Genomic DNA, 13,627 nt, shown 5'->3' on the forward strand with positions numbered 1-13,627 from the left:
TCTCGGCTGCGGGCAGGTTCGGAATTCGCTTTGGGCTCCCGCAGGAGGAATCCGATCCGCCCATGGACATGAAGCCTACATGATTTCAGTTAGCTTTCCAATGGAGTTGTACAGATAGCGGGTCGCACTGAAGGTGGGATTCAATCTGAAATGATTCATCTTTGTCCGCTTTTTTAACATGACAAAAACCTGGCATTTTAACAGGGGTGTGTAGACTTTTTATGCCCATTGTAAATAAGTGAAAACAATATCAGAGCAAAAGTATAATTTATGCAGAAAACTGAACACTTGGAGGGAGGCTCTAGTATCCTGTTGTACCGCCTCTAGCTTGGATACAAGATGTGATACAGGGGGCATAGAGGTATACAGGTTCTGTATGGTATCCTGTAGCATATCGGTCCACATTTGCTATAACTGAACCCCTATATTGTGCAGACTGTTGAAGTTGGCGTCCCAGATGGTCCCATACATGCTCTATTGGCAATAAATCTGATGACCGGGCGGCCACAAAAGTGTGGCAATCTTGTGGAGAAATTCCTGTGACCCCTTGTGTGTGCGGCCGGGCATTATCCTGCTGCCTCTTGGAAGCCGCCATGAGAGGAACACATGTGACTTCAGGATGCCCTGAACATATCGCTGAGCTGTCATTGTCCCACTACTAGGGGTGACTGTCGTATGCAATGGCCCCCAGACCATCACACCTGCAGGGGGCAGTGTGCCGCTCCACAGCAGAGGCAGGATTGAGGCGCTCACCCTAAGGTTTTCAGACACAAACATTATTGTCAGTTCCCAAACTAAACCTGGATTCGTAGCGGTCCAGTTTCGTCGCTCACACCACCACTGCACGGACATTGCACATAATGGGCGCTGTGAGATCAAATGCCCTTCAGCCAAGCGCCTGGAAATGGTTCCGACAGACACAGCGGTGTAACGATGGCGCCACCTGTATCTGGATGGCAGACGGCGAAACAGTTGAAGCTGCTCGTGCTTGTCGGATGATCAGATGTTCCTCTCTACTGGTGGTCTGTCGGGGGCATCCTCAGCCCAGTCACCATGTGTGCCCCCCCACATCCACTAGTCCCAACACCTCCTAACAGTCTGGTCAGAACGGCCAAGGTGGGGACAATTCATTAATACGACTGTCCAGCTTCTTTTATTCCAATAATGCTTCCCTCTAAGACTCTGGTAACTGGGCGAAATCTCTGGTTGCGTCGCAGAGGCGTCTAGTATCAACAAGCTCTACACAAGGGGAAGAAGAAGTCACTGCACACAAGGAGCCTCTGAGAGCCTTTTATAGGCCAAGGGGGAACCACTTTTAGGGCCTCAGATGTCAAGACCGTTCATCTAATCACCACAACTCTACTCATTTGTATATCTGCCTGAGATAGAACTGAATGCCGAGTGTAGCAGCAAAATGATGACTCCTCCTAGGTGCTGGATTTTTTTATTTTTTTTTTAACAAGTGTACGAATATATCACAACATGTCATTCTGTACCTTTTGCAGAAAGTGCCCCAAATGTGCAAGTTCTAATCATTGTTTGACCAATTATTTTCTCCTATTATACCTCCAGATCAAAAGAACAAAAAAGGAGTATTCCAGAGACTGGCCAAAATGTTCAAAATTTGCCCAAAGTTTCCACTTATTGCCATCATTCTACACGTCCATCAAAATCGTCAAACTGCACTTCAGTACCTTTTTTGACAACCAGCACTATCACTCCTTTCCAGGCAGCTTCAAATGTGAACATTGTTATGTAAAACGGCTGCCAGGAGCATAAAAACGACATTCCCACAATGCCCCGGTGTCCGTTACTGACGAGCGTGCATTCACGACTGTACAAACTGACAGTACAGAATGTGAGGGTGCCTGACCAGTAAAACAGTGGAGCCTACAGGTTGTCACTACTGGATACCAATGGAGAACTCCGCATGGGGGGAGACCATGGGTAAAGGAATCTCTCTGCAGCTTTGTAGCACAAGTTCTAACATAATATTGCAAAATTACATGTTATCACCTTATGAAGCATATAGCTTTTACTCTGAGTCACCGGAATACCCCTTTAACAACCCCCCACCCACCCACCACCTAAAGAAAAAAAAAACATAAGAGGTTTCCATCATGTGAAATACAAAAGAATCAATGCTATAATTGTGTGGTCATACCTGATGAACTAGCAGCTCTGCCACTTCAACATGATTATTGAGGGCTGCCAGGTGCAACGCAGTGTACCCATCATCCTTCTTCTCATCCACTATCCACGGCCGGGGCAGTTTTGAAAGCAACACACGCATGGCACTAGAAAAACCAAAACATGAACTTTCATAAATGACTTATAATAAGGATCTATAATAATCAGGACTAAATAATGGGCCCACCAGTAACCACCATCCCCGCTCAGACTGGGTCCTTGATATGGTTGTGAAAATCACAACCGGATCATGAAGAGCGTCTGTCCGGCTAGGGATCATTCACCTCCCTGCATTGCAATCCATTCTGTAGGGTCAACTTGGTTCCACCATGCAGTCACTATTTATACTTTATTAAGGTCTCAGACTTGCACTTTTCAGTAAAACATGTGTTCAGCAATCCTATCCAGTCGAGAAGATATACATTATATTGCGATTTCTCTTTTTTTTAAAGTATAAAGTTAAATTTGCGGCTCCCTAACTCCCATAGAGCAGCACAGAGGGCCTCTTGTATATGTGCTGTAAGGGGCATCAAGTGGGGTGTCTGTCCCAGGAGTGGGATGGATGCTCCAAAGATATTTGTTGGCCACCATGATGGATCAGGCCCTGATGAATGCATGTGGATGCTGTACATAGTGGTTTCCCGTTATACTTCCTACTAAAGTGAGCAACAAAAAGGCAACTATAGAAACAACTACTTCTATGGCACATGATAAACAGCAGCCGGTGCCTTGGGGAATTAATGTATCACAAGACACTTTTAGATTTTTTTTCCCTTCTACAAAAAGGATCCTATAAAGCAACATACAAATTGTCCTATTTTGTATGAGCAAACATCTTCATTTGCGGTCATTATTCCATAAATACAATATATTCCCATTGAGGAGAAGGCCTGTGGCACGTTTTGTTATCTCATAATGTAGACTGGAACTCTTAAGTGTACGCTTATAGAAAATGACAGATGTTCAGGGTGACGCTGGGACCTTGCTAACCAAAGCATTCACATAATGTGTAATGAAAAGAGGTGCTACTTAAAACCTCTATTTATAGGGCCCAGTCAGCTCCACCATAGACTACACTAATGAGACAGGGACAAATATACACAAGTTAGCTCACCCATTAACCTCCTACGTACTAGTGGATACCACAACGCAAAAAAAGTATCCTTATTTAGCAAGAATCTGTAAATGCAGGTGAAAAAAAAAAACAACTTTTCATGGCCATTTGAAAAACAAAGTATCCACGCCATAATAAACTGCTTTCTAGATTGAACTTCAAATTAGATCTTTTTGATGGCAAGAATACATGAGATTTTTAGAGTCGTCTTTATTAAGTAGTTATATATGACGTGTGTGTATATACGTGTATAGATATATACACACACATTCTATATATAACTACTTAATAAAGTCTCCTCTAAAAATCTGCAACCCTCTATAAGCTGTGCTACATTCGGAATACTTTGTGACGTGGTTTTGATATCGTTTATCAAGGGTCTCATATCTAGTGACATCTTGGAACAGCAGTGACATCTGAATACACTTAATATGCTGGTAAATTTTAGAAAATTCCCAATACTGCTCCTGCGGAGTCCATTGCAATATTGCATTATTTAAGTAGGGCAATAAATGCAACAAGAATAAATAAAAATAATTTTTTAAAAAGCTGGTTCTGTGGAAAAACTAATAACCCACCCTTCACTCACCCGTTCTGGCTGCCCGCAACTCCACTGCCACTCTGTTTACAGGCTACTCCGACCAATCAGACCGTGGGATCTGTGGTAAGCTCCCTCTGCAGCCTGTAAACAGACCCAGCTTGGTGAACGGGGCAGGGGCGCAGGAGCTGCGGCCAGCCAGGCGGGGTGAGTATCGGCTGGCTTATTAATTGTCCACATGGCTAGTATTTATCCTTTAACTACTTGCCATTTTTCACCTTTTTGTTTTTCTTTTTTTCACTCTCGCCTTTCAAGAGCTATTAAACCTGATGTCCACATAGCTGTATTATGAGGGCTTGGTTTATTTTGTGGGAGAAGCTTTTTTTTTTCTTTTTTTTAGTGCTACCAAAAAATGTATATGTAAAAACTTTTCAAATGTTCTAAGTGGGTGAAATGAAGAAAAAAAATGCAATTGTGTCATTTTTCGTTTTTTTTTTTTACTTTTGTGGCATTTATGGCGCAGTAAAAATGAAATTCATACCCTTTTTTATGGTCAACCCCAATATGGGAATACTATGTTTATACTCTATTTTACTGCTTAACGAAAATTAAAAACACTTTCACTATTTAAAAAACAACTCTTCACCCAGAGTTAACCATGTGCAATAAATAATGTGATACTTGGATAGTATGTGATTTTCTGGATGTGGCGATACAAAATTAATTTTTGCTTTAGGTTTAGATTGTTTTATGGGAAAAGGGGGTTGAATTTTTAATTTTTTAAAATTTATTTTTAAAAAGTTTATTTGACTGAATCATCCTTTTTTTATATCCCTTAGCGAACCAGAACTTGTGATTGATCACTTCTACAAATTATTGACACACTTGATTATATTTCTTATTATTCACATATTAAGCCCTGCCACAGGCAGAGTTTAATATGGTTAAAGGGGTTGTCTCGCGAAAGCAAGTGGGGTTATACACTTCTGTATGGCCATATTAATGCCCTTTGTAATATACATCGTGCATTAAATATTGGCCATACAGAAGTTATTCACTTACCTGCTCTGTTGCTAGCGTCCTCGTCTCCATGGTTCCGTCTAAATTCGCTGGCGGCTTGCTTTTTTAGACGCGCTTGCACTGTGCGGTCTTCTGGCTGGTGAATAGGGCCGCTCGTGCCAGAGAGCTGGTCACCGCGTGTCATGGTAGCTCAGCCCTGTGCCGATTCCAGCCAATCAGGAGGCTGGAATCGGCAATGGAACGCACAGAGCCCATGGTGCACCATGGGAGAAGACCCGCGGTGCACCATGGGAGAAAACCACAGTGCATCCCTGGGAAAGGACCGGCGGCCATCTTAGGCAGAAGATTTTTAAAACTTCATATTTCGTCGGATCGGTGAGTAGCAAGCGGCTTAAAAACCGCTTTAAATTGCTATTTTATGCCAGGGGGGTGACAGGGGGAATGGAGTAAAGTAAAATTTTGATGTTTGCCACGAGACAACCCCTTTAAGTTCATGGCATCCTTGGGAGCCGTCACTAGGCCCAGGGCTACCATCGGTACTAAATCACAGGAAGTCCATTGAGAGTTGGAGGGGGTCCAAGTCAGGAATGACAGCACATGTACGGCGTCAAACAGGTGCAATCGCAGCTGTTTGCAGCAGGTGTCAGCTGTTTCAAACAACTGGCCTGGTTTCAGAGTCCGCTTCACACCCAAATCGCATCTCTGTCCTGTACATGTATGAAAGGGTTTTAAAAAAAAAACAAAACATTTTTAAAATGGGTTGTCCAAGATTAGAAAAAACATGATTGTTTCCTTTCAGAAATAGCACCACACCTGTCCACAGGTTGTATGAGGTCTTGCAGCTCTGTCCCATTCGCTTAAATGGAACTTAACGGCAATATGCTAAAACTCATGGACTGGTGTTTTTGAAAACCTTAAACAACCCCTTTAGTAAATTTGCATTACTGGGGAAGGGAGAGTTGCCAATAGGGCGACAGAGGCAGCCCCCAACAGCTTGCATGCCAAGCTCAAAACTGACCACGGGATTCAAGTGTTTAAATGGCTGTGATCAGAATCCCCTACGATAATGGCCATGTGTCAGCAGTTTAATATATCCACCTGCTCCATAAATCTACACCAACAACCAATGGCATGTATATATACAGATCATAGGCTATTATAAGGTTAAATGGGTCTCCAGGATTGCAGAAAACGTTCTATTGTTTCAGTGTCCATTGATTTTGTCATTGCAGCTCAGCCTTATGTAACTCAACTGAACTGCCATACCAGACACGGCCCATGAACAAGAGTGCTGCTGTATATTGGGGCGTAAGGCAGGAGTGGGGGGTTGTTATCCCAGAGCCCCTTAAAAGTGTACCCCTTAAGAAAATTCAGGTGAACCTACAAACCGTTCCATAGCATAATCAACTGTAGTATAGCAATTATTCAGAGAGGTCACCAAATGTCACTATATGTGCCCCCTAGCACATAGTGAAAAAAAAACCCTAAATTATATCCAAACGAGGGGGCATTCGAAATGATTAAACAAAACAATTTTACAGCAGAATCAAAAAGTTATTCCAGTACCTAAACAAATATTTTCTTTGCTGACACTGTCCCTTTAAAAGGCCCTTTAACTGGAGAATGTGAAAAGACAGCGGAAAACTACTATAGCAGTACAGGGCTCCCATCTGCCCTAGGCAGCACACAAAGAGTCAGTTAATGACTAACCAGCAGTTTAGGGGTGAGAGAGGTTGTAAGAACACAGCTGCATTTCTCTGAAACAAGAACTACAAACTAATGTAGCAAAAATACAAATAGCAACATGTCCTGTGTGTGTTCTACTAAATGATACTGTAACAGAAAAATAGCCACATTCATCCCCTCTGTGACATCCGTCCATGTGATCATACAATGTCATGCTATGCAGCTTCCTATCAAGTGCAGACTTGGGAGTTTTCTGCAGAAACGGTCTAAATCCTGTGTAGGGATAGCCATAAGAGGCTGTGGGAGCAATAGTGCTCGTTCAGTGAAAAGGTGGGTAATAGAAGTGGAAACATGAGAGACCGCTTTATTTGGCATTGCTAAAAATAGCCGAACAAATGGCAAAGCGGTGCTGGGGCTCGCAGGATGAACAATCAATAAGCAGAAAGCATGATAGGAGCTCCCAGAGCTCTGGGATCGACAATCGACAGCTGAGAGACTATTTTTTGCTATGGTTGACTAAATATGGTCAGGGAAGAGAGAGGCACTAGAGGGAACGTTTGCCTGGGATTGCATGTTTCAAATGCTTAGCTGCCTATAAAGCTCTTACAGTTTAGCTTGTGCCCTTTGAGTGGGGGATATGGCTTGTCTCTATAATTGCAAGTGAATGTCCTGACCTCATATTGGGCTTTATTGACCTAAAAGGAAGGAGAAGTAGCTTGCCACAGATGTGTTTGCGGTCCAATCTGGAAACTTCAACGAAAGGAACCTCTTCAAGAACGGAAGCACTGGGAAAGATATTACTTTTTTTTTTCTTTTAAAAACATCTATATTTCCCATGAATTTTTTTATTTATTTTTTTAAAATCACATGGGGAAAAAAAGTCATCTAATCCGGACAGCATACAGTCTGGTTGTAAGCAGAGCACTTGCAGCGTACGGTTTAATGCAGCAGTGCACCTGTTATCTTGCCCTCTGATCATGTATGTATATATGTTATATACCATATACAGACATTCATGCATCCTTGCAGTTAATGACAGAAGGTGAGTTACTGTGCGATTCCTTTTTTTTTCAATTAACATGCTACTCAAAAAAGCGCTAAGTATAAAAGCTACTGCTCACACTGTTCTAATCTACACGATGCTATAGGTATAAATGGGCAAACGCTTCTGCTTGAGCTGTAAGTAATCTAGGCTCTACCGACGGAGCAGGCGATGATAGAGTTAACGTTACTAACACCAATAATGCATGCTTCACCATTAACATTAAGTGGAATTAGGAAAGTTGTACGTGCAATTTACGCCCCTCTCCATCTAACGTAAGGGTTCTGCACAAAGAGCAATCATCCGTAACAATAAATTGCCCTTTCCACAACGTTAAGCCATGAGTTAACTTATGGCACAGGGATGTGACTTGCATTGTGTCCGCAGAGCGTGCAGCCTATGTAGTTTGCTAACTATTTAAATCCTGACAGTGTATGCTGTAATAGTAATGCTGCAATGCTGTTTTTCCTTGTATTACTGTGCTATATCACCAGCTACTCTCTGATTTGCTCTCTATCAGCTGCATGCACTAGCTTTGTCAGGCTCTGCAGGAATTTTACTTTGGCTCATCTTTCCTTTTCTCGGGACACCTAACCAATAGTGCTGCTAATTGCAAGTCTTCTAGAAATAGGAGCCCGTTCTCTGCATTGCAAATGCACTAATTCCACGAAACCCAGATGAAGCGAGAGCTCACCAGCAGTGTGACATCATGCCGGTCATTTCATTGCCTCTGAGATTACTGAACGCAAGTCGGGGGTCTAGGTGAATGTGGCAACAATTGCAGTCATCAATAAAAGATGGAAAGGACTGCTGACTGCTATACGGAAGCAGGTGGAGGTGAGTCCCAAGGATAATTAATAATCATGCCAGAAGAGAGTAGAAGGCCGGCATCAGCAGCTGCATATGTGGAACCGGCCCGTGTTAGCACTGTATTGTGTCACTAATACATACAAGTTTAGCAGAAATGTCCTTGCGGTGTAAAAATACTATATAGCCTGTAACATCATTTTGATTTAAATGTATACATATTTAATTTTGTTAGCATGTGATGGATTTTATTGTTGTGTTTAGTTTTTTTTAATCTAAGAGAATTGTAATTAAGCCTTTCTGCTTTACATTGTATTGTAGGCCTTTGTTTCTTCCCCCTGATGTTATATAGCAATGCAGCACTATTAGGCCGCATGGAACACTCTGCTCTGAATTTAGAGGCGTGCAAAAGTTCTTCCCTTCCAGCTTCTTCTGTCGACAAGCCTGTGCCGAGTACATACTTCTTTATGTACCCATATGGACATACGATGCTATGGAATGTAAAGAAGTATGTATTTTCACCAGGTGCAAACTCCTCTTGCAAGAAAGTAACCGCCTTACACTGCAATATGTACTGGGATTACAGAACTGCAGCCAGGTAAAACAGGGCTAAGATGCCTAATGATATTGCCACTGCTCGGATCCGATTTTGTATTAGTATGATGAATTACTTATTAATTAAGACTGAAAAGGTTTATGTTCTTCCAGATTTATCACCATATATTTAATCTGCAACAGTGTATTTCACCACTCGGGCTATAAACCTTGCTTTTATGTGTTAGTTACTAATTGCATACTATTTAATAACGCTAACTAATCAAACAGGTCCTATGCGAATATATATATATATACATATATTTCATTCACACATACATACGGTATTCTATATATGAATTACTTATGCTGTGTATGAGCCACAAACTGCCAATATGATGAGACTGTATGCAAACACACAAGTACATATATACTGTATATGACCAGATTAACAACCTGCACCATAATTGGCTTTCATTAGCCTAGTAAACTGCAGCACTGACACAAACTATATACTCATTAGTCCTGCATCAGACAACCCAGCAAGCCCAAGATTTCTGTCCCAGTGAAGAGAACATTGAGAAACTTGACACTGCAATACTTGCAGACAACACGGCACACTGCTGCAGGCCTAAGCCAGCAGCCACGGAGTTAAACAGAGCAAAACAATAGTATTCCGACAAGCAAAACTATAAATGGACATTATGTACCTTTGATGAGACGCAGATGGGCACTTCTGACAAAGAATTATTTTGTTAAGCTTAGCGTAAAACAAATTAAACGTAAGTTTCCCTTAAAAGGGGTATAAACCGTCTCAAAATTCCTTGCCAAGGCTTTTAAAGAAACATGCTCTAAAGTGTAATGAATAGTTTGTCCGCCGTCTGCGCTTCCTGCTATCTTGTTCCTACACGTAAAGTAAAGCCTTCTACGAACTAACGGCAGACATTCGTAGCACATACATATAAGAGGCGATGTAGGCATGCAGATTCATTCTGTAGCCGAGGGACAAACCCCGGAGTCACTCTAGAATGTCACATCCATCTCTTAGATCAGCTGTTCTTTCTAAACCCGGGACAGTGTGAACTGTGAGCATGTGCTGACATGGTCGTAACTCAAACATTTCAATCGCCTGACTGACACGGGGAACAGATGCTGACATTATCAAATGCTGCAGTCCTTTTTTTCCATGGCCTTTTCTTGCCCTGATATGGCAAATACATGAGCAGGACTTGCCATCCAAGAGCACACTTGAGCAGCTGGATCTGCAGAAGAGTTCACATCTAACTGGTATAAATAGCCACCGGTTTTAGTGGCGACTTTATTGCTCCGTTCGGGGAGAGGCAGCACCTGCTATGTTCCTATTAGGACTTGCATGGTGTAAGGGAATATATTTACATTATTGTGGTCACAGCCTGCTAGAAAAAAAGCGCCATATGCTGCAGCATGCAAGTCATTTGGGCTGAGCGATCGCAATAGGCTCGCTCCTCTTCAATGCACATTATTACATAAAACTTAAAAAGTGATTGGCGTTCGAGACGGGAAGAATAACCTCTTGTCATTTTGCAGGATACGCAGTATAATACTACTTAGCAGAAGCACCGTGTACCTGCATTGGATACATGTCATATATGCAGCATATACTGTCCCTAAATCATTTCTGCTAGCGTGCTTTTATGTCGCTTCATTAATTTATAGTCTTTTCTATAGGACTGGGCCTAAATCTTGCCATCTATTGTATTGCAGGTATCTCTATTATTACTGTTGTGTAGCGATTGTCTGCTTGCAGCACATACATTTCACTGCTGGATACCGCAGTCTGCATATATACAGTCTTGTTCTTCTCCCTGCCGCGACCATCAAAGACAATATGTGGCTGCACGTACGATACAGCTCCAAATGAGCACTCGCTCCCACCACACTGCAATGCTTTGCTAAAGCTGGTAAAATGGAACCAAATCACCTCTTCAATGGATTTGGTCCCCTTCAACCAGCTGTAGGATTGCATTGAGGACTACAAGTACCAGGAAAATACTGCAGTGGAGCTTTTAGTCTTTGATATTTTTCCTACTAGTTACAATGCGATGTGTGACGTCTGTATGAATTATGCAATAAAATCTTGTAATAAATGGCTGTTACGCAGCACCCTATTTCTTACAATCTATTAAGGCGGATTCATCTTAAGTGAAGTAAAGAAGTAACATTTTTGTTAAAAGGGTTCCAGCATACGGTCCATCCCAGCCCATGTGTAGCATGCATCTTTTCACTAATCACCTGACTGCACCTATACTTGCAACTGAAAGCAATGGGAAGTACTGGTGCAGCCCAGCAATTAGCAGCACACCGGGATGGGATGCTCACGTATCAGCAAGTTATAAAGCAATCTATATATTGGACTCATTTTGGGCTATTTAATAATATCAGCTAAAACTAAAAACATACACTTGTTTCTCCTCTTTCGGATTTTGGTATTCTTTACACAATGCGAATAATCAAAGTGTATTCCCTGAAACTGACCACACATATAACTATATAGGTAATAATTATAGTGGATGATCACTAATCATCTCTGATTACCAGACATGGAGGATAGGATAAAAGGGAATGGCCAAGATCATTTCCCCACCACAATCCAGCAGCATTTACATTTACCTGAGCCCCTGTGGAAATGAATCAAGGGATTCAGCATTAATTCAATTCTCCTTGTGAAAACTTTACATATATGGCCATGTTTAATCGATGTACACAAAGACAAAAGAAGGCATTGTGCTGCATTATCATACTACTACCCAGGAAAACACAAAAGTGGAAAAAGCAAACTATAGGTAGCGCACACACACAAAATTCAGAAAAGTATAAAACAGAACACAAAATTGGAAAACCGGGAACAACAAAAGAGCAAAAAAAAAAAAGTGAGAATACAAGATAGATCCCGCTGATGACACACCATGAAGGACGAACGGATAACCTTATAATTACTTATATTGGACTGGAGAAGACTTGGAAACGCAGACATTTACGCAAAACATTACATATACTAATTACAGACATTGGTTATCATAGTCATTCGTAAAAGCAGAAGAAAGGAAAAGGGACTTCTCTGCTAGCAGAAAATAAATGCAAATACTGGTAGTGGAACTCCAGAAACCACTCATGTGAAGACAGATACTACAAGGGCAGTAGTTGTGTTCAAATACTATTTAGCACTAATATGATGACAAACAATACATAGTGCTTTACCTGAGAGGTTTGCAGGTTCCCCTTAGTTAACAGGGGGTTGTGCCATACCCCGGATCCAGTACAGTACTTGGCTCAAGTGTCTGTTAATGGTAGCCCTGTCACACTGTGGATCCACAGCAGATAGCTGCTATTGTGGGGGCTCTAGAGGATCAGCCACTACCTAGAGGTCCCTTTAAGGGTTCTATCATTACTATAAAAACTTTTCCATCAGCTAGGCCTGCTAGAAAATAAAAATAGCTAATACTTACCTCTTTTTGGACCCTCAAAGCACAACCGAGTGGCTCACACTGCTCCACAGCGCAGGCTTTTGGGTAGACAGGAGGAAGCAAGTGACCGCTGCAGCCAATCAGAGGCTGCAGCTTCACCATCTGTGCTACCGAAACAGATCCTGAGCGCCATATTGCCAGGAGTTTGGGGACACGAAATTGTGGCCTCTGACTGGCCGTAGTGGTCACATTTCCATCTGGCCATCTACCTGGAAGCCAGCGTCCGGACAATGTGAGCCACTTAGCTCTGCTTCGGAGGTCCGATGAAAGGAATTGTCTATTACTTATGTTAGATTAGCTGCTGAAAAAAATATAATAGTAATGATAAAACCGCTTTTCTGCTTGTTCAGCAAATTTTCAAAAATTCCAGATATGAAAGGTGCTTATGCACAGCTGGTTGTGGGTATAAATCACACAGCCATTACCTTATCCTGCCCTCAGTTTTTTATGCCCCCCTCCCGCATCACTATTTTCCAAGATGTCTGCCGCATCCCTGTTGAAGTGCAGCTTGAAGGTATATTTGACACAATTCCCTGCTCTGTACTTTCTCCCTGTGCATGTGGCCACTAAGTGCTGCCCTGCCATCCGGTCAGCAATCCGCTGCGAGAGCTGGAAAGAGAAAAAGGAAAAAAAAGGTGTCCTGGGCCGTTGCTACTGAGCACGCCCGACCTGGAGCACCATTAGGTCTACTGGTCGTATCCAGGATAACCTGGGAATAAGCCCTTCTGAAGTGCCAGAAAGAAATGGTTTTTAGAGCTACAGGCCAAATCCAAAGCAGAATCACACTGTAAGCTTTAATAACTTTTGACTATCATTTATTTGACAGCAACTTTGCTTACCCGGAATACCCCTTTAGCATGTGGAGAGCATTTTTCTTGCTCATATGAACATCAGATGCAGGGGCGCCTGTAGGGCACATGGCCCCGTATACCATCAGCTCATGACCAAACCTGTGCAGCAGGGACGCCTATAGGGTAGATGGCCCCGTATACCATCACATCATGACCAAACGTGCAGCAGGGACGTCTGTAGGGCAGATGGCCCCATATACCATCACCTCATGACCAAACCTGTGCAGCAGGGATGCCTGTAGGGCAGATGGCCCCCTACGCCATCAGCTCATGACCAAACCTGTGCAGCAGGGACACCTGTAGGGCACATGGCCCTGTACGCCATCAGCTCATGACCAAACC

At 42.5% G+C, this 13,627-nt stretch overlaps 1 protein-coding gene and 1 long non-coding RNA gene across 3 annotated transcripts in view; one reads left to right on the top strand and one right to left on the bottom strand.

The window, feature by feature from the left end:
* The window catches only part of MIB1 (MIB E3 ubiquitin protein ligase 1), an 82,401-nt gene that overhangs the window by 23,484 nt on the left and 45,290 nt on the right, over positions 1–13,627 (bottom strand). For both annotated transcript variants that reach the window (XM_066579631.1, XM_066579632.1), the window contains exon 13: positions 2,165–2,297. In XM_066579631.1, the coding sequence (XP_066435728.1) occupies positions 2,165–2,297 (133 nt within the window). The remainder of the gene's footprint in view (positions 1–2,164; positions 2,298–13,627) is intronic.
* On the top strand, positions 7,403–11,061 carry LOC136579218 (uncharacterized). The gene is made up of 2 exons (XR_010786718.1): positions 7,403–7,590; positions 8,192–11,061. It is a non-coding gene; the product is annotated as an uncharacterized lncRNA (long non-coding RNA).

The sequence above is a fragment of the Eleutherodactylus coqui genome, chromosome 9 (assembly GCF_035609145.1).
Source record: "Eleutherodactylus coqui strain aEleCoq1 chromosome 9, aEleCoq1.hap1, whole genome shotgun sequence".
Taxonomy (NCBI): Eukaryota; Metazoa; Chordata; class Amphibia; order Anura; family Eleutherodactylidae; genus Eleutherodactylus; species Eleutherodactylus coqui.